Source organism: Staurois parvus, unplaced genomic scaffold (genome assembly GCF_062004578.1).
Source record: "Staurois parvus isolate SC_StPar_1 unplaced genomic scaffold, SC_StPar_1.0 ptg000057l, whole genome shotgun sequence".
In the NCBI taxonomy this organism is placed as follows: Eukaryota; Metazoa; Chordata; class Amphibia; order Anura; family Ranidae; genus Staurois; species Staurois parvus.
The window spans coordinates 3427498-3453283 of NW_028317853.1; the positions used below are offsets into that span (position 1 = coordinate 3427498).

Below are 25786 nucleotides of genomic sequence, written 5' to 3' on the forward strand. Positions count from 1 at the left end.
ACTGCTGTGCATTTCTGATCAACCATTTTTTATTTGCAGTTGTCAAACGCATATATACAGGAAAATGCATACAACAATACTTCCAATGTTATGTTTAACAGTTCAAAAGAGACCAAATAATAAAAAGGTCATTGCTAAGGTTTACATATACTTAAACCATAAAGAAAACCTGTAGTAAGGGAAATATCCAGGGTGGTCATTGCTGATGTGTCCCTCAGAAATTGCTAGTTTCCTGGCTGCATTGCTGATCCAACATTCCTTACTTTGAAAAGGCAGCCAGCAGAGTCCCGTACTCACATTCTAATAGCATTGACACCAGAGGTAGTCTGAGAGCTAAGATTTTCAGTAAGAATTTGGCATTGGCTATTATGTTTTTCCCATGACAAGTGTTCTTTCAGTGGCTTACAGTATGTTAAAGCGAAGGTCTGGGGAAAACAAAAATGAAGCCTTGTAGTTTGAAGAGGGACCCATGCTTGTTTAGTCTAGGAGTAGAGGAATAAGCAAAAATACGTTTCCTCAGCAGTTGGCAGTCTTCATTGCTCACTATTGCTGTGGACTATGGGTGGGGCCTCTATGTCCTTGTGTACATTGCAGGACTGCGGATGCTCAAGCTGCAAAGAGAAGTGGCTTTGGGTATCAGCTGTGTGACAGGGTGAAAGACTGTTGGTGCAAGGAAAAAGGTAAGTATTTCCGCTTATTCTTCTTTTTTCCTGAACAGATGGAGCATTTGAAACCTGTGAAGGGGGACTGACGCACTGCTAAGGCTAACTTCTGTTTTTCCTGGAATTGTGGTTTGAGACATTCACACTGAGCAGTGTTTAAAACAAGTGAATGTAAAATTGCTCTTGATCTGTAGAGAAATAATGACTGCATTATATCAATGTGTTAATGATATTGCTAGCTTATGAACAGTGAAAGAGAAAAAAATGGGTGGTGAGCGCAAGTAACAAATATAAACAGCAGCTGGCACAACATGGCAAACCCTCCGTCTCCACCAAACAAACAAATGATAATAGAGTGCAGCGCTAAAGAAAATGGATGAATAGCAAAGTATGAATATAAACGTACAAAAAACATACAGTGATAAAAAGTCCCCAGATAAGGTGAATTGGTAATGGTCCTAAATGTGTGATGTGATTAACCCAGTAAATGCACGTAAATATCAGTGACTTCTGGGACTTTCACATAAAAAATATATAAGCCAATAACGGACATACAAATTAATGTGTAATCATATATAATCCCCAAGCAGGGAAAAAATATATTAATAGTCCCAAATAGTGATGTGATCAACCAAGGAAAAAGTGACTTCTGTGACTTCCGCGTAAAACCTCCACCAATATGCATTCACCAGAAGCAAGTGTCAAACCAGCATGAAATGGGCTGAAAATTGCGGGAAAGTTTACTCAGTTCTACCATTCCAGTCAGCTGGTCTGTCCAGGGGTAGGATCTCTGCAGAAGCCAGCAACAAATCAGAAGGAAACAAAACTGCCGTTCAGAGTTTGACTTTCTCCATATTCAGCCCACACTGCCGCCACATCCACGTGATGGTCTGGCAGCCAACTTTGTGAGTGTTTTTATCATTGTATTCATAGAGATCCACGTGGTTTGCTTTACAATTTTTATTAAAGATACTACACAATATGAGGCTGTTTCTGGGCTCGGTTTTTGAGCTTATCCTTTAGGAGGAACCCTACCCTGAACACTGTGGGCTGAATATAGAGCAAGGCTATCTCTGAACGGCAGTTTTGAGTCCTGATTTGTTGCTGTCTTCTGGAGAGATCCTACCCCTGGACAGACCTGCTGACTGGAGTTGTAAAATTGAGCAAAATTTCCAGCAGTTGTCAGTCCATTTTATGCTGGTTTTACACTTGCTTCTGGTGAGTGCATATTGGTGGAGGATTTACAAGGAAGTCACAGAAGTCACTTTTTCCTTGGTTGATCACATCACTGTTTGGGACTATTAATATATTTTTTTCCCTGCTTGGATTATATATGATTGCATTTTAATTTGTATGTCCATTATTGGCTTATATATTTTTTACGTGAAAGTCCCAGAAGTCACTGATATTTACATGCATTTATTGGGTTAATCACATCACACTTTTAGGACTATTGGCAATTCCCCTTATCTGGGGACTTTTTATTGGTAGCTTACTCATCGTTTAACGTAAAAATAACAAGTTTGTATATCTAAAACATATTTATACTGTCCTTTTTAACAACATATACAGCTTTTATATGATAAAGTATTTAATGAATACCCTAATTTATTATTATTTTCGCGATAGGGGCTTGCTGGAAAGTTGATCCCCCTACCGTATGCCACTTATTTAAAATGTTTTATTTGTAAATAGATCAGTGACATAAACCTCATGCATTCTACAGTATGTACTTTTGTATGCTTTGAAATAGCCATTGAGTCATACATCCCTCCCTCAGCTGCTCTAAAGAAGCACTGAGACCAAATAATACCTGACCCTGATCACTACCTAAAGCTGTGTGTCTGTTTAGAATGAAATTGACTTTGTCCTCAGCCATACATCTCAGTACAAATCTGTTGCGGTTGGTTGTTCATGATTCCAGGAACAGAAGTCACAAATTACACAGTAAAACTGTCACATAGACAGTCATAGACAATCATGAACAAGAATCGGCCTGTGTTGCTAATTTGCTTAATAAATGACCCCCATAGTCTAATAGGAAAGGTTCAGGTTTGTCGCCAGTTATAGTCCCCTCTGACTGACACTAAAATGTTTTCATTCTCAGCACACTGCAGAGGGTGCTTGCTGGCAATACCTGCTCTTTGTCGGATTGGAAAAAAAAAACATGGCTGATGAAGGTCCCATGTTATATTTACTATTTGAAAATTGGGTGAATATGTAGTATGCAGTAACAACAAATATATTTTATAAAAAAAAAAAAAATGAAAGGTTATTTTAGTAAGTGAGTCTCAGTATCAAAAGTTGCGATTTTACCTGGATTCACATAAGTATAGTGTCTCTTAAGATATCCTTTGCATTCATTAGCATACACACTGCACTTTTAGATGATGTGTCCATCCAACACGTTTCTTGAAACAAAGTCCACCTTTTAAAGGAATCGTATGCAGATTGAAAAAGCATTATATAAAAGAAGCAGAGAGAAAATTTATAAATACATCTATATTCATGCATAGTTGTTAACAGTAACACTTACAGACCTCATCATATGGACCACATCCGTGTATAAATACTGAGGACCACTGCTCTGAGGTCCCATGATATCTGACAGGCAATCATTAAATGTCTGTGGATACTTTAACAATGTGACATTTCTGAGATATTTTTCTCTGAAAGTTGCAGCAGTGTGGCACTGTGTAAGAGCTCCTTGTAGACTAAAGGTGAAGTGAGAGCCTATATGCGAAGTATATAACCAACTCCTATGCAGTGCTGTGTAAAGAGTATAGTGCTCTTTTATACAGTAGATATGTTTGTTTGCTGCTGCAGGTTATACTCCACCCAGTCTGGCTGCGGGATTGTGTAAAGGAAACTGTTAATTGGATCGTGATAACCAGTCTTCTCACTCTGCAGCTCAGACAGCTACTCATAAGCCAATTATTTTTTCCTTAGATTTGTTTTCTTTCCTGTCACCTCAATCTGCCGACTGTAGAGAATCAGTCTGTTTTACGGAATTCAGAGCAATATAGCTTAACTCCCTTCCATGGCGTGACCTTTTCGAAATGTCACAGTAAAGATGGCAACCACAGCATAGGACTGATCACTGGACCCCCTAACATCATTAACCATTTCAGAGCCTTGACTTGTGGCTTCAGATTAGGCCTATTTCATGTCCAATCTTGCCACTACTGCTGCCTGCATTCACATAGCAAAATTGTGGTTGTATCTTAACTGTGAAAATGCCTCTTACCAACAGCAACAGTTTGAGAAATATTATAAGGCCTGAACACATCTCTATATATTTTGCATAAAGACAAGCTTGTGAAAGGATTGGCCCCCCCCCCAAAATTATATTGCTTGCTAGTTTCTATTTTGGGGGCACTGGTGGGGAGCTCACATAGGCTTTCAGCACTGCTGAGCTGTCCATATGTTATTTGCAAGAATATCTTTTTCCATCCTTGCATTCTTATTTTACAGTACAGAGGATGTTGAAAAAGAGGTAATAAGACCCACTTTTTAGGCATTGCACATAAGGAACTCCAAGGAGACGGCTTCTTTTCTCTTGTGAGCTGGAAAAACAGATAAAAGAAGTCCGCATGAGATTTGCTCCGTTTGCATCCTTTGTACTTCTAAATATGTGGATTGATCTTGGTCTTTAAGGATACATGCACTTTATTATGTTGCATTAAAATTTTATTTTTAAATTAAAAATAATAAAAAAAAAATGTTACTTGCGTATCAGCTAAAGCTTTCAGGCCACCCTATTGTGTTCCTCTATCTGTGGCACTGATGACTGTCCCCTGCTGTTTCTTAGTCATTAGTCTGGGGAATGAGGCACAAACATTGTTAGGGCAGATATTTCTGGCTTGTTAGTCACTGAACTCTTGCTGCGCATTGTTCCTTCCCTTAAGGGGTTAATTTTCCCACTGCTAGGCTGTAGATGAGAATGTGTGTTATTTTTACTTCTTGCTCTGTGTAAGCTACTATATAGAATACATATTCATATCACAGACATTAAAATGTTTCATTACACCATATTTTTTGGTGTTTGGTATTTTTAATAAAAGGTGGTATTAAAGATCTGGGTAATTACAGCACAAATGTTCATCCTGTTATAATTTAAAGAAGCGCTAATCAAAAGTCCACCCGAAAGTGATATTTTGATTACGTGTGGAGCCCTGGTGTGCTGAGTCAGTTCTCTGGCTTTATTATGTGATTAATACTCCATTAGGCACTTTTTCTTGCCATAACTCCTTGCTTTTTTTTTTTCCACCCACCTTTGCTCTTTCTACAAAGGGATCGGTTCTTGTAATTTAAGCCCCCTGGTTCACACTCTGTCAAGAATTCGATTCCCCACTGCTGCCCGGGCTCCCCCCCCCCCCTTTCACCAAGCAGTGCTGCTTGTGTCCTTCCTCTTCTGTTGGATGCTGCAGGCACGCAGGGCAGGGGATCTTTCAGAATGGATAGCAGGAAAAATCGCTGGTAAATATGTCATATTTACAGGGTTCTTCCTTTTGTAAATGAACACAGTGAGTGATCAGTACCGATCACTCACTGTGTTCATAACTGAAGTATAGTTAACAGTGTTTACTACGCTTCAGTTTGTGAATGCACAGGAGTCTCTGTATAGTGCTTTTTGTTCATTCTCTGTCCAGTGCAGCTGATATTGCAGGGAAAGGAACTGAGGAATTTATATCAGTCCCTTTCTCTGTCTCAAAAGTGAGACATCAGGGTCTGTTTAGACTCCTGACTTTTCACCAAAGGCCCCATCCCCTCAGTAGTGACATGAAAATTGTATTGAGGTAATAAATAAAGTTGTGTGTGTGAACAAGGTCTTGGAGCTCATTCAGATGGGTGTTGTGGCCTGTAGCGTGTGCACACCTGTCAGATTAGGACCTGCTACTGTGTTTGTACAGTCACTGCTTGCTTATAGAATAGCAGGTGGCTTCAGCCGCACAAATGAGCCTCATTCACACTGTATGGGTCATAGCACCCTTGTGAATGAGCCCTTAATTTTTTTTTTTTTTTGCGTACAATTTATTTTGTACAATTTTAAAACTATTTTTTCTCAAAGTTGTTGGCGGGAAGGGGGGGAGCTTTGATGAAATGTCAGGGGTCTAAACAGACACCCTAATATGTCACTTTTGAGAGAGAGAAAGGGACTGAGGATTGGGTTAATTCAGGAAATGAAGGAGCCGGTAAATACTATCACATACTTACTGCACCCCCCCTCCCCCTCCTCTCTGCAGCAGCCAGTGGGAGACAGAGGAGGGGAACCAGCAGTGCCGGGGTAGGGCACACGTGGCCCAGGCAGCAGAGGTGAAGTGGATTGAGCACAGGGAGAGTGATTGGTGCAGGGGGGGAAGGCAATTACAGGAACAGATCTTCTGTATGGTTTTCTCTGCGGTTTTCAGCTACGGAAGAGAGAACCATACAGGGGATCAGTTCCTGTTGTTGCCTGCCTGCTGCACCGATCACCCTCTCTGTCCATCATCCTCTTCCTCCTTTTGCATGGGCCTGATGCAGGAGAACAGGTGGTACCCCCTTTTTGGCAGGCCTGTACAAGGGACACTGGCACGAGACATTGCATTTTTACAAGGGATGACCGAATCAGACCTTGCACCTTTACAAGCACATCAACATGTCAGATTCTGTATTTCTGACTTAGAGACATTAAAGCAGAAGTCATAAAAGTGGAACTATAGTCTGCTGAATACTCAACCTCCTTTGCAGTGATTTGACCTTAAGATCCAGTGCCCACAGCTGACATCTTTTCACCGGGGTTCTTCTGTATACTGGGTGTTGGCCTCATGAGCTGGGGAGGATGACATGACTTCTGCGCATGCATATGCGTCACTCATCCTGCCACACTGGCAGTGTGCTGAAAATATATGCTGAACTGTGCATGCACAACTCGGTGTACATTCAACAGAAGTTTGAGAACTGGCAGGTAACTTTGTTTTACTGCAGAAGAGACATAACATGTCTCTTTTGTAATAGAAAGCTGCCTGCTTGGTATTTTAACTCTAGTTCCACTTTAATTTTCTATCAGAGCTGTTTTTTTTCCCTTTTATATTTCTGCACACATGTTCAAACATACATTCAAGGCTGAAGAATTACTTAACCCTCCCCCCAAAATAACAAAAAACCTTTTATATAATTTTTGAAATCAGAGACTCTGGAGAATAAAATGTTGGTAGGTTTTTTTTTTGTTTTTGTTTTTTATGTCGCAAGATATTAGTGCAACTGTTCATCAAATAATATTTTCACAAAAAATAATAGTTAAGCTCATTTTAGTGCACACAAACACAATAATATCTTTTTTTGGTAAAATATAAATTATGTAGTTACATTTGAATAAATACCAAATGTGTTGAGCTTTAAAATTATGCATGCTTGTGGTATGATGAGAAACGTCTGTGCTCAAAATTGTTCATAAGTGGTGCCTTACGAGCCTTATTAAAAGTTATTAGTTTAGTTACTGTGAGTGATGGCCCCAGAAATGCTCTTGTGCCAATGTTTACGGCAATACCCAATATGTGTGGTGCAGTCGTTGCTGTCATGTGTAGGCGCATTGATGCATTTGTTTCTGTTCATATGTATAATGGGGCTTAAGTTTTTTTTGTTTTTTTTTAATTAACTTACTTTTTTTTATATACACTTAAAACTGGAAGTTCCACTATATGGACTTGTTCCTCACTCCCTGTGAATAATTGGCACTTTTAGGGAGCGAGGGGGATGGCGAAGTGGGTAGCCAATTTTGAAAGGTACCCGCTTCCGCTCTGACCACATAGGTGATTTGGAAACAAAAGTTTCCCCCCCCCCCTCCCTCCCCGTAGCCTTCTGGAACACATGACAGGTCCCAGAAGACTGAGACCATTCACAATGCGCAGCAGTGCTGTTCAAGCAGCCGCAGTAGGAAAGCTATTACAGATGGGTATATTCTATAGGGCATGCTTGTTGGAGCCCAACCTCTGTAGCTGTAAGATAAAGGTGCCAGATGGATATCAGGGATGGATGGATGGATGGGAGCAGTAACACTGAGGCAGCTCTTCTTAGAGTGGAAGCAAGGCTATAATGCAGTAACAAGAAAAAGAGAGGAAGGCATCTTCCTCTCTTTTTCTTATTACAGATGGGTGCCCACAGTTAAGATGCTGGGGACAGAGGACTGCCAGTGAGCACACCGCTGGATCAAGGGACAGGTGAGTGGCTGTTGTGGTTTTTTTTTTTTTTAAAGTCACCAGCTACAGGTTTTATGGCTTCTGACTTTTTATTTCTTTATTTTTTCCCCACAAAAGAGTGGAGTTCTGTTTTAACTTTATTGATATAAAATATACTACACAATGAAGCTGGTCAAGCACGTATCAGCTTCATCCCCAGCCACAGCACCTGAGGAATGACACCTCTGTACCTGGAAGTGATGTAGATGTCACCGAAACAGCAAGGGGGGTTTATAAACGCCATCAGTAGACAAGTGGTTTGGAATGAATGAAGGGTACCGCCATTCTGAAGCTATGACTTCAGTGCTGTCTAAATCGCTGACCAACAACAAGTATTGAAATAAGAAGTGCTGGCACATTCCTGACAGTCATCTACAGTAGGCTTGTTGTGGGACTTTGACTAAAACATTCTGAATTCATACTAGCAACTTTGAAGGAGGCCTGCAAAGGCACCCCTATACATTTCCCATGACAGAACCACTTCAAAGCAGAATTTTAGTGAGGAGGGAGGGGTGGGGGTGCTCATTAGCACATAAGTATAGCAGACTTGTTTTCATGTTTACCCTTTTTCAGTGATGCAAGGCCCACACTCCCTGCCACCGCCGCTCATAGCGTAAATCCTGCACTTGCATACTGGAGTTAAATTTTCTCTGCACATCACTGCATTGATAGCGGAGAGCTAAAGTAGTTTTTTAGTGTGCAAAAGGCTCAGTTCACAAAGCTATAGCACTAGGATAATAACATTAAAATAAACATAAAAAAGTGACAGCTAAGCAGTTTTTAATTTTGGGTTCAGTAAGATCTGAAACTTGGACACAAGGGTAAAAAGTAAAAATAAGCCATATCTTTTAATCCATATCTTTTTGCTAAGGTTTTGGAAACTGAGCCCAGTGTCTTCTTCAAAAACACTCTACCTTTATTTAAATATATATATATATATATATATATCAAATTTATTATTTTATTATTTACACTTTAAAAGTTCCTTTTAGTTTATAGGGGGTGCACTACATGTGACATTGTTTTTCTTGTTGGAAAGCACATTGTTGCAGCACATTGAAATGAATGGGTTGCAAAGAAACTTCTCTTATTTGCTCCTTTTTGGACTGTATTGGCAGCTGTGAGAAAATGTTTTGTTCTATCTGTTTGAGCACAAAAAAAAAAAATGGCAGTTTGGTTCCTCCAAGTACAATATGCACGCTGTGCTTCAACAATCCAGAATCATCAACCAGACTTAATTTTATAGTTACCGTATATACTCGAGTATAAGCCGAGGTACCTAATTTTACCACAAAAAACTGGGAAAAACTATTGACTCGAGTATAAGCCGAGGGTGGGAAATGAGGCACCTACTAGTAAATGTAAAAAATAAAGTGGGAGGAATAGTGCCCCATCATTAGTATCAGTGGGAGGAATAGTGCCCCATCATTGGTGTCAGTGGGAGGAATAGTGCCCCATCATTGGTATCAGTGGGAGGAATAGTGCCCCATCATTGGTGTCAGTGGGAGGAATAGTGCCCCATCATTGGTATCAGTGGGAGGAATAGTGCCCCATCATTGGTGTCAGTGGGAGGAATAGTGCCCCATCATTGGTGTCAGTGGGAGGAATAGTGCCCCATCATTGATGTCAGTGGGAGTAATAGTGCCCCATCATTGGTATCACTGGGAGGAATAGTGTCCCATCATTGGTGTCAGTGGGAGGAATAGTGCCCCATCGTTGGTGTCAGTGGGAGGAATAATGCCCCATCATTAGTATCAGTGACACCAATGATGCGGCACTATTCCTCCCACTGACACCAATGACACTTGCTGACCCCTGTTGCAGTATGGTGCTGCTGCAGCCAGCATATGTGGTTGCAGCAGCACCTCTGCACTGCACACTTACCGGCTTCTCCCTCACTCGATTTTCGCGGGTCCGCTCGGCTCCGCCTCCTCGCCCGTGATTGGCCGCCTGTGTACCTTTCCTGAGCTACAGTTCTGGCGGCCAATCACCGGTGAGGAGGCGGAGCCGAGCGGCAGGAGTGAGGGAGTGGCCAGAGTGACGGAAGGAGCAGCGCTTCCTGGATGGATCATCGTGGGACCCAGGTAAGAGACAGCAGCCCTCTGCCCACCCCTGTACGTGCCCCCCTTGACGGAGCCTCCTGCCCCCCCTGGCAGACGTTGACTCAAGTATAAGCCGAGGGGGCCGTTTTTCAGCACAAAAAATGTGCTGAAAAACTCTGCTTATACTCGAGTATATACGGTACGTGGCTTTACATTTATGTATTACTTGACTTGAGTGTCTGGAGCCTATGTTTGTTTGATTTTTTATGGCTTGTTTATCTGTACAACTTGCTATCTGTGATGTGGCATTAAAGGGTCTCTTTTGTTGCCACACTTGTGGACTGAAACAAACCCCAACATGCTTACCTTGATTTCTACCGTGAGATTTTCTTTTCTTCCTCTTTTATGTTCCTTTTTGTCTCTTCATCTTATTTACTTCTCATTAAATTTCTCTTTACTTGGTTTACTTGATTCTCATGAACAACAAAAATAAATTCTTCCTTATAACATGCAATATCACAGTACAGCTTTTACTTGATTGTAAAGATGCCTATTCTGTGGTAAATCGGTTGTTTTTCTAAAGTGTTCTAGGATTATATACTATGCAGCCCGATTTATTCCCACCTGCTGTACAACATGTGCAATATATACCGTAATGGCTGCACTATATTGAATACGAACATTTTTTTATAAAAAAATACCAGTTGATCCTGCCAGAGATCCAGGACTGTCCTGTGCTTTCTGCCTATGCTGAATGCTATGGGAGTTGTTCTGTAGTCCTAACACCTCCTTTCCTATGGTGACAATGCTCCTCCATGGACACAGTATAATGATTGGATGTTGTCACTCCAAGGACATGAAGTGTATTAGTGGCTGGATTGGCAGCTTAAAATGAAAAAAAAAGCCTGAAAAAAAACAATAATGCAACCACAAAATTTGAAGGACTAGTGTTCTGTATTGATGGCATTTTGTTCTTTGGTGTGAAGTGCGTGTGCTATACAGTGTTTTGAGAGATGCTTTGGCTGGTGCATTTTAAGATCTTTCTTTTTTTTTTTTTTTTTCCTATTTAAGGGGGCTCATCAGTCAGTGTATAATTGGCAGTACATTCACTGCTTGTATCTCTGGTGTCGAGTGTTGAGCACAATTCACCCCAGTGAGGTTCTGGAGCCTCTCATCTATCCTCTTGTTCAAGTTATTACTGGCTGTATAAGGTAAGCTTTTTTTTTTTTTCTTTTTTTTTTTTAATTTGAAATTATTTAAAGACGTTATTAAAGTGGTTCTAAAGTCTCAAGGTTTTTATCCTTCGTGCATTCTATGCATGAAGGTAAAAAACCTTCTGTGTGTAGCAGACCCCATAATACTTACCTGAGCACCCTCTTGATCCAGCGATGTCCATGAGAGTCTTGGGTCTCCGGGGACTCTCGCACCTGATTGACTGAGGCAGCAGTGGGAGTCAATGTCAGTCACAGCCAGTGAGCCATTCAGGAGAGGGAGGGGTGGGGCTGAACCATGGCTGTGTGTGAATATATGCGCATAGCCGTGGCTCGGGTCCCCCATATCAAGCTGTTTGCTATGGGGGCACCCGACAGGAGGGAGGAGCCTGGAGCTGGAGCACCAATGGGGGACCCAAGAAGAGGAGGATCCAGACTGCTCTGTACAAAGCTACTGCACAAGGCAGATAAGTATGGATATGTTTATGGGCAACACAGTGACTAAATGGCTAGCACTTCCGCCTGGCAGTACTAGGGTCGTTGGTTCTAAGCACCACCTGCCTGGAGTTTGCATGTTCTCCCTGTCCCTGCGTGGGCTTTATCTGGATACTCTGGTTTCCTCCCACACTCCAAAGACACGCTGGTAGGTTAATTGGCTCATGTCTAAATTGGCCCTAGTATGTGTATGTATGAATGTAACTTAGGGACCATAGATTGTACGCCCCTTGAGGGTCAGGGACTGATGTGAATGTACAAAATATAAATGTAAAATCGCTGCATAAATTGACAGCGCTATATAAGTACCTGAAATAAATAAATGTTTTAGTCTTAAGAAAAAAAAACAAAAAAACAAAAAACAAGACGTTAGTATCACTTTAAAACAAAACTTTACACGATCTTAATGTAATTATGACCTGGACTAAAAAAGTGTCTATAGCATGGTACTTGTGTACCTGTCAGAATACAATAGCACAGGTGGAAGAGATCCCTGCATTACACATCATGGTGTTAATGCAGGGATCTGTCAGTTAAAACAAGACAAAAACTGAACATGTATACCCAGCTTAAGGCCACAGTGTTGAGGTGCCTTTCTGGTGAACCAGCCAAAATTGGAGCCCTGGGCGTCCCTGTCAGCACCTTCCCATCCAATGTCCTGTGATCTGAACTTCAAAGGAGGTGGGCAGAAAATTGTCAGCCGTTCAGTGACTGCATCCATTCAGCCGCAGCCACTGTATGGGTATTCTGTAAGCCACAGGTGTTGGCTGTCTGCATACAATAGTAGTCAAAGGAGATTCCTCCATGCTTGCTGTTCAACTTGTATGTACAGCTTTAGTTTTGTCATGCAGAGAAGACAAAGCCTTCTTTACAGCCCGGGCCCTAGATTCCAGGGAAACAGTGATTCATTGGAATACTAACACATACTTGTAGGAACTTTACCTGCAGTTTAGCACTGTTGTTACCCATTTTCTATACCAGGTCAGGTTTACCTTTAGTGCTGTTTCACTCCATGTTCATTAAGGTGCGTTAATCTGCCCTGTTCACACCATGCATGCATGCTGCAGTTCTATGAAACGCATCGTGTTGGAGCACAAAAGCTTCTCACAATGTGTGTTTGGTAACCTTCAATAAAGAGAAAAATCATGAACACTGTGACGCTTTCTTATGCACAGCAGAACACACACCCACTTCCCACGCTCTGGAGAAGCCGTGGAGATGTTCTGTCCAAGATTGACCATGCTCTCCATACTTGATAGATTCAGTACCTGTGAGTAACATGATTAATATCATACTAGGAAAGGAACGGTGTTACTTGCGGGATCACCAGGTGAAAAGAGAAGTAATGAGAAAAACCTGCAGTAAAGAAAACCAGTGCAGCCATCACATCTAGGGATTGGTATGCTGCAGTATGTTCTTGGGTTTAGATGCGCTTTAAGCTTTCGTACACAAATACCTGAGTGAAGCTTTGATGTAGAAGATTAAAATGGAGCCACATGGTACAATTTAGGCAATCTCTGAGAGAAGCCTCTTCCTTGTTTCATATGTGACTTTCAGTGTCACTTCACATAAACGTAAGCTGCAGCATCTGTCGGCTGTAATGAAAGCAGCCCTTGTTCCTCTTGATGGCTCCCTCGAATGCCCACCCCCTTCCTCCCTGTATGGCTAAACACTAAAGTATGCTCCACGTTTACATGAGTTAGGTGTGTACTAGGTGCTGCGTACCACGTTTTCAGAGTTTTACACGTTTCTGTTTGATTTCTCTGGGACCAAAGCACCTCAGCCCAAGGCTTTAGCCATCCACACTGCTGCACCATTTTATAGCCATGTTCTATTCAAGCTGAATAAAATGGGTTCCATTTCTGAATATTCAGTTCTTCCTAATAGAGAATTAGTGGTGCAAAGAGTACAACTTAGTAATTACATCAGAATAGAAGCTTTTTAAAGGTTTGCTACTTTGCTTTAAATATATGCAACTTATTGCAGGTTAGCAGTTTTAAAAGTTTATAGATGAACTCTATCCTTATCTTCAGACTTGCACAGGTATCGCTTTCTCTGATTTCACTGCACAATGTGAGCCTCTCATAGTGTGCATTAGAAACTGCAATAAATCAGATCTGACCTCATTTCCTGTCTGGAAGATGCCCAGTGCCATCTAGCCTTTGTACCTCCTCTTTCCCCTTCATTTGTTGGGCTTCAGTTATTTCAGTCATGGAGACTCCACCTCACATGTGGTTGTTACCGATGGTAGTCTGCATATAAATATAAGGTAGGTAGTAGGGCACGACGGTGGACGATGCTGTGGAAGTATGGCAGCTGATGATGGAGGGTGTGTAGGGAAACCAGTACTGAGCAGCACTTCTAGAGTGGAGACAAACTGTGCAGAAGAAGGTGAAGCAGGAAGACGCTTCTAAATGCAGTATTCTTGGTCAACTTTAATAAAAAGCAGTTAAAAACACTTACAATGTAGTAGTACAAACAGGTTCTAATGTAATCCGTCAGTAGCATGGCTCTGTCCTCTGAGCGATGGAGCTGCTGTGCCAGCCAGCAGCTGCAGGGGGAGCTTGAAGAGAGGTGTTAAAGATGGCCGCCGCTCTGTTCGGACCGCTGGAACACGCGCTGTCCACGGACCGAAAGTGACGTGAGCATGGAGTGGTGACATGTTTCGGAGCATGAGCAGAGCTCCTTCAAGACCATGTAGCTTGCTTAGGAAAGCCTAATGACATCCACCAATTGAGGCATTTTTAAAGTGCATAAAACTTTCCACAAGTGGGCTAACTGCTTGCATCAGGATTGATGGCTCTTGAGAGAAGTATTGACACAGCATGCTGTGATGTGTTCATGAAGATATGTACAGTACCCTGCTGGCTGCTGTCACCAGTCGTAGTGGATGGAGCTGTCGGATCCCTCCCACAGCTCCGTTCTCTGCACAGGCTATGTGCAGCAAAGTGATGATGTCACTGCTGCTTTTACAAGTTAATAACTAGGGCTTCAAAGGCATTTGGTGCACACAAAGTAGAATTATAACCTTTGTGGCTGTATTTAAGGATTTTGTGCCTTGATTTCAGCTTTATAGTCTATGTAAAGCCAAACATTAACAGGGTTTTAACTATTCTTATTCCATCCAAAATGGGAAGTAGAATTTTTGACATTAAATATACTTTTACTTAGAAAACTACTACTACTGCTTTGATTAGTTTTGTGACCTGATTCTCCAGCTGATCATAAAGAAGAGAAGTTTTATGAACAACACTGCATTGCAGAAGGTATACTTAAACCTATTTCAGAAACAAGTTGGCTAAAAGAAAGAGAGACTGCAAACAAGGAAGGTGGAGGTTTATGTTCTAGCAAATTAGCAACTTGAAGAAAATTCAGCTTCAGTCACATAATTTTTTTCCCCTATTACATTGCTGAGGAGATCTATGAAATGACACTCCCATCAATGTATAATATTATATACTTGGATCACATTCATCCCATCTCATGCCAATTGATGTGAGCATGCTGTAATCATATAATTAAAAAAACTAATGATTGTATTGCTATCATACAGTATATTTGCAGGTGTATGAGACAAAGATTTCACAATTTGCTCTAACAGATCAAAGTTATAACACAGGCAGACAATGAAACATGCTTTAATCTAGAATTTGATATCTATTTTAATAAATTCATTTGGAAAGAAGAAAGCTGCAAGGAACTTACTCCCAGGCTCCTAAATTGCTTGCAGTAGCGAACTTGTTGTGCCGCTGAGATCCACATTGTGTTCTTTTGGGGTTTTTTTTTTTAGAAGTTTTCTGACTGCACTGCAGACACAATATTTGGTGTAGTGTTTTGTCGGTTAACATTTGCATTAGAAATATTGCTGTGGTTCCTAAGCATTTAAAGTACTCAACCCTTTCAGCCAGAGCTCATTGAGATCTAGATTTATAGGCCAGTTTTAACAGTGTCTGTATGCTAACTCAATGAACAGTTGCTTATCAAAATTTTACATTTTCTTTTAAGGCTATATAAAGCTTTTTAGTGCACTACTTCAATAAAGACCTCTAATCCTAATGGGATGGAAATACATTAATACTGTAATTGTATATTAAAATTACAGTATGAAACAGGAACACTGCCATCTGCCACAGAAGTATTCCAGATTGAAAGCTTTTTTTTTTTTTTTTTGTTTATTAAACCTCCATACTGAATGTTATCTTTATCATAGCAGACCTATTGATTTATCTCTCTGGTTCCTGATGGTGACAGCCAGTGTTAGCTGTTAAATGGGCAAAATAGATTAATTTTCCTCAGCATGCTGCATCAGACTTAATCTACAGATTGGGAGGAGTTATACTTTTTTGCTTTTAAAAATTATGCAGTTGGTAAATTTTAGTTTAAAGTGGAATTCTAGAGAAACCTACATTTGGATTGTCTGTTATCCTTTTGATCTATTGGGTCAAATGGGGAATTCATTGGCGCGCCCAGTTTTTTAGACAGCCCATAGATAATTCTTTTTTTTTAATATTTTTTGTTCAGCCAGTCGGTTTGAATGAAAAAAGAGACTCTATTTCCACATCTACATATTTGAGGTGGATGGGGGAATCCTCCCTGCTGACCTTTTGTCTTCGGACAGCAGGGAGGCTTCCCTGTCCTTGAAATACACTGATCAACTCTGCAGTGGGCAGAAGTTTTCCAACAGTTGTAATGAAGTTGATTGGTTGATTGACTTCTGTATGACTACCCTGCCAGTCCCTGCTGAACTGGCTAAATTTTGATACATGTATGGCCGGTTTAGAGTTTCTCTCAACTTTGACTTCTATGTCCACTTTTGAGAGATTGCAGCACACTATTTGTGTAGTCTTCAAAATAGGACATTAGCAGAATATCCCGTAAAGACACAGCAGTAACTTTTTTTTTCCTTTTTAAATTGTTGTGTCGTGTCAAAACCTCCTGTCATTTTTTTATATCTATCTGAGATTCCCTTGTTTGCTGTGTGTCACAAATTCTAAAAAAGCTCATTTAGCTTGATTTCTATCTTGGGATGTTTAGGCTCCTTGTATCTTGCTTTGGTGGGAGATTTCCCATCACTTGTCCCCATGGGAAGAATCTCCTGTTTCCTTCTCTGGAATGCATTCTGCAAATCTTCATCAGATGAGTCTACGTGGAAGACTGACACTTTTATATCAGCCTTTAGTGCAGGGGTCCTCAAACTACGGCCCGCGGGCCACATGCGGTCCGCCGAGGCCATTTATCTGGCCCGCCGGCAGGGGTGTATTTTCCGTGAGGAAGGGACACTAAGTACAGGGGCGGGCAGCGGTCTGCTGTACCTTACCTGGCTCCGGTCCCAGTCCCATGACGATCCAGTCCAGGAAGCGCTGCTCCTTCATTCACTCCGGCCACTCCCTCACTCCTGCCACTCGGCTCTGCCTCCTCACCGGTGATTGGGCGCCAGAACTGTAGCTCAGGAAAGGCACACAGGCGGCCAATCACCTGTGAGGAGGCGGAGCCGAGCAGCCCAGCGAACATCGAGTGAGGGAGAGGCCGGAGTGAGACAGCGGACAGGTAAGTGTGCCGTGCTGATGGTGCTGCTGCAACCAGGTATGCTGGCTGCAGCAGCACCATGCTGGAGCAGGGGTCAGCAAGTTAAGTGTCATTGGTGTCAGAGGGAGGAATAGTGCCCCATCATTGGTGTCACTGATACTAATGATGGGGCATTATTCCTCCCACTGACACCGATGGGGCACTATTCCTTCCCCCACTGACACCAACGATGGAACACTATTCCTTCCCCCACTGACACCAACGATGGGGCACTATTCCCCCCCCCCACTGACACCAACGATGGGGCACTATTCCTCCCCCCCCCACTGACACCAACGATGGGGCACTATTCCTCCCCCCCCCACTGACACCAACGATGGGGCACTATTCCTCCCCCCCACTGACACCAACGATGGGGCACTATTCCTCCCCCCCACTGACACCAACGATGGGGCACTATTCCTCCCCCCCACTGACACCAACGATGGGGCACTATTCCTCCCCCCCACTGACACCAACGATGGGGCACTATTCCTCCCCCCCACTGACACCAACGATGGGGCACTATTCCTCCCCCCCACTGACACCAACGATGGGGCACTATTCCTCCCCCCCACTGACACCAACGATGGGGCACTATTCCTCCCCCCCACTGACACCAACGATGGGGCACTATTCCTCCCCCCCACTGACACCAACGATGGGGCACTATTCCTCCCCCCCACTGACACCAACGATGGGGCACTATTCCTCCCCCCCACTGACACCAACGATGGGGCACTATTCCTCCCCCCCACTGACACCAACGATGGGGCACTATTCCTCCCCCCCCACTGACACCAACGATGGGGCACTATTCCTCCCCCCCCACTGACACCAACGATGGGGCACTATTCCTCCCCCCCACTGACACCAACGATGGGGCACTATTCCTCCCCCCCACTGACACCAACGATGGGGCACTATTCCTCCCCCCCACTGACACCAACGATGGGGCACTATTCCTCCCCCCCACTGACACCAACGATGGGGCACTATTCCTCCCCCCCACTGACACCAACGATGGGGCACTATTCCTCCCCCCCCACTGACACCAACGATGGGGCACTATTCCTCCCCCCCCACTGACACCAACGATGGGGCACTATTCCTCCCCCCCACTGACACCAACGATGGGGCACTATTCCTCCCCCCCACTGACACCAACGATGGGGCACTATTCCTCCCCCCCACTGACACCAACGATGGGGCACTATTCCTCCCCCCCACTGACACCAACGATGGGGCACTATTCCTCCCCCCCACTGACACCAACGATGGGGCACTATTCCTCCCCCCCACTGACACCAACGATGGGGCACTATTCCTCCCCCCCACTGACACCAACGATGGGGCACTATTCCTCCCCCCCACTGACACCAACGATGGGGCACTATTCCTCCCCCCCACTGACACCAACGATGGGGCACTATTCCTCCCCCCCACTGACACCAACGATGGGGCACTATTCCTCCCCCCCACTGACACCAACGATGGGGCACTATTCCTCCCCCCCACTGACACCAACGATGGGGCACTATTCCTCCCCCCCACTGACACCAACGATGGGGCACTATTCCTCCCCCCCACTGACACCAACGATGGGGCACTATTCCTCCCCCCCACTGACACCAACGATGGGGCACTATTCCTCCCCCCCACTGACACCAACGATGGGGCACTATTCCTCCCCCCCACTGACACCAACGATGGGGCACTATTTTTCCCCCCCACTGACACCAACGATGGGGCACTATTCCTCCCCCCCCCCCCACTGACACCAACGATGGGGCACTATTCCTCCCCCCCCCCCCCCAACTGACACCAACGATGGGGCACTATTCCTCCCCCCCAACTGACACCAACGATGGGGCACTATTCCTCCTCCCCACTGACACCAACGATGGGGCACTATTCCCCCCCCCCCCCACTGACACCAACGATGGGGCACTATTCCTTTGGAGCGGCCAGCCCAGTATTCCCGCCGCCGTTGTATGTCCGCAGTCTCTGGTCATCTCCTGTACTGTGTCCGCATTTGTTCATAGTTTTTTTTTTTTTTTTTAAACTATAGTCCAGCCGTCCAACGGTCTGGGGGACAGTGAACTGGCCCCCTGTTTAAAAAGTTTGAGGACTCCTGCTCTAGTGGATTATTAAAGAAGACTCTTCAAAGAGTGGATAAACACGTTCAATTCACAGCACTGGTGGTCTTTATAGACATTTCTACAACAGATAGTACAGACTGCAGTAAAAAAACAACCTAATTCTTTCAAAATGTGTTTTTTTTTTTTTTAAAGGTTTTAGTTGGAGTTTCACTTAAGTACCTGGGAAATAATATTTCTACCAGCAGGTGGCAGCATTGCTCTGGTCTTAATCTCTAGTATCTCCTAGTACTGTATATGTCCAGCTATTTTTTTGGGAAGGGTGCACCTTTAAATACCAACTAACTACAACCTTTCTTGCTGTTAACCCAACATTTAAACTTTCTAATCATAATTCTACTTCCACGTTTTATGTGTTTATTCAACAGTTTTGCTGTGGTGTATTATATAAACTATAGGTTTATATAGATCTAAACTCAATCACTAGTTTTTCTCATTTTTTTCAGATCTTTTTATATATGCAGCTTTCATTAAAATATCTAAAGATCATGCCATGACAGTCTTTGTTTAGGCACTTCCTATGTGAGTTGTCAAGTCTCCTAATAGTGCTCCTGTGTTGTCACCCTTCCACATGTGCTCTTGGGATCTACAATTGGTTTTGCCTATGCACCTTTCACAGGCATTGCTCACCTTTTGTCAGTATCAGGAAGCCAGCCCTGAACAACAGGTCTTGCTGGTGCTGGATGAGTGGATGTGAACAGAGTGACTTAAAATTGCTGTAGGAGATCAGCAGTACCAAGATGCAACAGAACGAAAAGGTGAAAACACTAATTTATTGAAAAACACATCAGCTGTTTGATACACACTAGTTAAACATACTACAAATCATCCAGTTAGGGTTTATATTTAATAAAGTACTATAGTCTATAGTTGAAGAAGGTGAGAGTTAAGTTAAGCAGCAGAAATTAGTGCAAGTTTATTTTATGTTGCATGTGTGTTGTTTTTTATTTTCTTCGTTATGTAGCAGACCAGCAGTTTTTGCTGCTATTCTACTCTTAAACTAGATAGCACTCCTTTTATTGGTTAAATGAAAACCAGCCCCAGATAACCCACAGCCTGTGAGCCTAGGCTGTTATGAACATACCATCTAGGGGTGTGTCATCCCCCTAATCTGGGCTCACAGTACTGCTTCACTGAACTGTGCTTAAGGGGTCATTAGTGTCTTTCAGTGCAGCAATAAGGCCTGTTTCACACGGGCTTTAGCTTGTATAAGAGCAGTGTGAACAGCTTTAACAAAGCACTTGCAGAGCATTCAGCGAGCTTTGTAGAAGCTTTTAAAGTGCAAATCAGCTCCAGTTTGTAAATGTTGAACACAGATCCCAATGGAAGCCCTATTTGCCATTTTAAAAAAGCTGCTAGCAGGCTTCAGCACTTCCTGAAACTTATTGAAAGCTTGCTGAAGCCTGCTAGCAGCTTGTTTTAAAGTGGCAAGTAGCACTCCCAATAGGGTTTGTGTTCAACATTGCCTAACTGGAGTTGAATCATACTTTAAAAACTTCAACAAAGCTTGCTGAAAGCTCTGCAAATGCCTTGCTGTTCACAATGCTCCTATACAAGCTGAAGCCAATGTCAAACAGACCTTAGGACTGCCCACTGACATTACCAGCTAACAAGAACAAGTGAAATCTGTGGACTGGTCCGAATATTGCTGGAATAAGGGTATGTATATAGGCTTTTTTTTTGGGGGGGGGGGGTTATTTCCCAAAAGTGGAGATGAAATGTTAATTTTTGCTTACTCTATTTTGTCTCCCACCAGTTATGGGTGACATCCTTGTCTGTCCAGTTTTTTTTTTTTTTTTCATGGTGGAGTTTACCTGGCTCATGTTGGGTTCATGAGCAGGTGGATAAAAAAAATGGACATGCTCGTACTTTTCCATAAGACCCACCTGACCATAAGACTCACCTAGATTTTAGAGGAGGAAAACAAGAAAAAACATTCTGAACCAATGGACTGCAGACATAGTACAGAAAATGAGCAGAGACTGCAGACCTAGTACAGGAGATGACCAGAGACCGCAGACCTAGTACAGGAAATGACCAGAGACCGCAGACCTTTGGGGGAACCGGGGGGGCACACGTGACAGGTCCCAGAAGACTACGGGGCTATTCACAAAGCGCAGCGCTTCTTGTGCATGCGCAGTGGGCACCCGGCTATGAAGCGCAAGCTGTCACAGCTGGGTGCCCACACTGAAGATGCCGGCGCCAGGGAGAGAAGATGGCAGGAGACCACTGGACCAAGGAGCAGGTTCTTATGAACAGTGGAGCCGAGCGGCCGGCCTGGTATTCTAACGCAGCGGCGATGGGGTGAATACCGGGCCGGACGCTCCATATTTGCTCCATAACACGCACAGACCTTTCCCTCCATTTTTTGGGGGGGGATAAAGTGCGTCTTATGGAGCAAAAAATACTGTATATCTGTTTACATCCTTTAACCTCCAATGCATTATGTTCAGGTCTGAAAAAAACAGAAAAGGACACAGACCTTTTCCATTTTTCTTTGTGAATCTTGATGGACTCAGAGATAATCAGAGGTAAACAGACGCACGTCTGTTTATATCTGCCTGCTCATAGACTTACATGGAGCTAGCATGCTGCTGGAAATTGTCATTTTGCAGGTTACACAATAAAATGTATTTTAAATATAAATAAGTTTTTTTTTTTTTTCTATTACTTTGAAGCGTTGATTACATTTGTTAAGGTTTTCTTTTTTTCTATGCTTGCCACTATCAACTTGGTTTCCTTTTTTTTCTCTTCCTTGGAAAGGGATGCACAGATATACTTCTTACAGACTGAAGCAACTCTTTCTAAGGATTTAGGAGTTGGTGGCACACACCACTTGCACTTCAGTAATGGTTAAGTGCTGTTGGGCACAATTATGTGCTGGGTTTTTTTTAGTGTTGAAACTCACTGCTAAGCTTCTTTACACTGCCAAAGAGTCCTCCTTCATTCACAGCAAAGTAGATGATATCAAGGTCTTGTAATGGTGTGAGCAGGTGGAAGGAGATGATGTCTTAGTTGCTGCAGTTTCACACGAGTCCTTTAAAAACCGATGGGCATACCTCACTGGTTTGCATTTTGGTGGCTGAATCTTGACATGGTTTTTCAGATGTCTGAACCAGTAAACTGAAGTATTCAAACAGTGGTTGATGTGCTGTGTATTTTGCCTAGCCTAATGCAAAGTATCTCATAGGAGCATATTCTACTCAGGCACTTTGCAGGTCAACAAACAGCCAAACACAAGCATTATATGTAAGGGACTTGAGTGTCCTCTTAATGCAGAACTCCAGACAAACCGCAAGATGCACTGTGGAAGTGCATATACGGGAACAGTTTTACTTGCCGTTTGTATTCCTGTCCACACATTTATGAGATTTAGAAAAAAGGCCAGGCAATGGCACAGCCAGGTTGATTTACCCTATTTTTCCACTGAAAGTCAACCTTACTGCAGAGGGGTACAGGAGGCTGATAGCAAGTCAGACTCAAGTAGATACATCAGCTGTATTTAGTCATTTTTAAATAAATACATAGTTACTCTACTTATTGGTGTTTATCACCCTGGTGTTCAACTCTAAATTGCTAAACTCTAAACTGTAAGGCACTTGCAATTATAAACTTATCCTGTCATTAATCTTTATAGTATCTCTTTTCTGTGCTGGCGTGCCTATAATAACTAAAGTGGTACCGGAGTTCATGGTCTAATGCTCTAGTGACATTTTTTCAATTTCCTTTCTCAGACTTGTTCCAACTATACGTTACTTCCCGCTGAGGATGCACTGCATACGAGCCTTGACTCTACTTTCAGAGAGTACTGGAGTTTTCATACCAGTGTTGCCTTTTATTCTGGAGGTAAATTATTTCCTTATTTGGTTTAACATTTTAACAATGCTTTCTGAACAGATGCATGTAGTAGATGTATGCCCGTTCCAGTTTTTGTTTTTAATCTAATAGTTTTATCCTTTTTTTTTTTTTTTTTTTTCTTTCCAACAAATAAGATAAATACAAAAACCAAATATATCAGATCTTCTGTATTGCCATCAGTGATTTCTCTAGTAGAGTTTTGTAAATGTACATCAAATCATAGGTAGTAACAGTGCCAAAGTTATGTATTTCTTTTGGTTTAAACATCCCATCAGGATTATATTCCATCCTGTACAATCCATATAATCTGTTACAAATGTAGTAGTATTCCTCTGTATATTGTATATAGTCCTCCAAGAGTCAGACACAAGCCTCAAACAATAAGCTAAATCCCGACCTATCCTTCAGGAATTGGAGAGAAAAGTTAAGGAGAAAAGAGAAGAACCTGTACATACGGATGTTGGCATGCCTGAAGTTTACTTTCGGATTAGCCCTTGTACTGATAATTAAGCTGCATCATATTATGATAGTAGGCATTATTTGAGCCATCTATACCAGACGAGGAACAGATAACCAAAAGTTCCAGAGGTCCTCTAACTTCTGAGGGCAACCCCTATGTTGGAAAATGATTTTTTTTTTTCTCTTGAGAGGGTGAGATTTACAGTCTCCACTCCTCCTACTGTAGGTGTATTTTGGGATAACCACTTTTGGGCAGTCGTTTTTTGCTAAGGACCTAGTGATGGAGGCAATATCTACAAGGGAAAGTTATCCTCATCCAGGGTGCCCAGTGAACAGGTACAGGCATCACATGTAATTGGAACGTGTCAGGTTTGCATTGCCTTTCGTGGCCCTTCAATTGTCCTGGTAACCACTGCAGGCCAGCAATAAAACTCTTGATATTTTTCTCAGTATAGTTTGGCTTTTTTTTTTTTTTTTTTTTTGTTATCGACCAGGGTTGCTTTTTTATTGAACAATAAGTGGTACAATGAGACAACCGATTTCACTAAAATATGATACAGCAACAAATATACTGCACAGCATAAGGCCTAAAGGACAAACGGACACTGGCATTCCATGTATAGTAAACCCATTAAGCATTACAAATATAGAAGGGGGGGGGGAACAGGGAAGGGAAAAGGAAAGCCCAATTAAAGGAATCATGCAAATACCCAAAACAGAAATCCATCCTTATTAGGAGTGAAGCACTCGGCATTCTGTCCACGGCTGCCAAATTTTTTCATATTTTCTAGGACAATTCCAATTAATGTAAGTCAATTTGTACATTGGTAACACCGCATTTATCGTAGATTCCCAGGAGGATAACGTGGGAGGGGAGGTGGCCCATTTCAAGAGTATTTCCTTCTTGACATAATACAATAAATAGAATAATAGCAATTTGGTGTACCTAAGTCTTTGTGCATCATCCTTTATACCAAGGAGCACTAATTCAGGTGTACACGGGAGGGACAGTTGTAGACGAGTATTTATTAGGTTGAAGACCTCCATCTGGAACTGGGCTACCCTAGGGCAGGACCAAAACATATGAACGCAAGTCCTCACAAGTGGAGGAGCTCTCCGGATAAATTCTGTGCAACCTCTGTGGTGTGTAATACATCCTGTGTAAAAATGTAATTTGGATCAATTTATCGCAGGAGGATATGACCAACCTAGAGCTGTTTTCTAAGCTATCCTCCCAAGACTCCCTATCTAGAGTTGGAACATCTGCTGGCCACTGCTGCCACAGTTTATCCATCTTAGGAGATTCAACACATAGTGTCAGGTAGAGCTTAGACAATGGCTTGTCCAGTGTCTCCTGTGCCATAAGATCCTCAATTGAATGTTTTTAAAATGGGTAGAGCAGGGAATTGGGAGCGAGCTGCATGACATTGCTGGTAGTAGCGGAAATACATCCATCTGGGTAGGCCAAACTGAGAGGAGAGCTCCTTAAAAGTTAGCAGAATACCAGAGGGCATAATGTCCCACAGCCGTTTTGATATTATACCTTGCCCAGAGTTGAGGGTCAGGGATCATCTTAAAGTGGGTAAGAGAAGGATTATCCCATAAAGGATGATATGGAGACCAACAATGAGGTTGCCTAAATCACACCTGAAGTGTGACTGGTGGGGAGTGGAAGGGAAGGATAGGCCCTGGAACCCCTATAGACCAGATTTACTGAGTTCCATAAGGGACCCCAGTAAGACCGCCTCCAAACAGAGCATTGGCTCTGGAATCTGTAAACCACCAACGAACATTGACTAAGATGGCAGCCCAATATCGGACTAAATAATTTGGAAGAGCTAGTCCACCACAGCAGACTGGCAAGTGGACTTTGCTAAACTGAGCGTAGCACCCACCCACAGAAATGTGACAAGGCACGACCTCTCGAAAGAAGGAGCTCCTGAGCCATATGGGACAGTTACGAAATCTAATTAAACTTGGGATGAAAGATCATTTTAAGAATGGGGAGCGGAAGGGAGCTGTAAAATCCAATTAGTTGAAATGTGTCTTCCTTTTGGGATAAAGGTTTATATAAATGAATAAAAGCTGACAATTGTACGCAACTGTGTTTAAATGGTT

General features: G+C 42.8%; 1 protein-coding gene across 1 annotated transcript in view; it reads left to right on the plus strand.

Annotated features, from left to right (window-relative positions):
* Positions 1-25786, plus strand: part of NOC2L (NOC2 like nucleolar associated transcriptional repressor) — a 175084-nt gene that overhangs the window by 41140 nt on the left and 108158 nt on the right. The window contains exons 11-12 of the mRNA XM_089668416.1: positions 10993-11132; positions 23086-23197. Coding sequence (XP_089524542.1) covers positions 10993-11132; positions 23086-23197 — 252 coding nt within the window. The remainder of the gene's footprint in view (positions 1-10992; positions 11133-23085; positions 23198-25786) is intronic.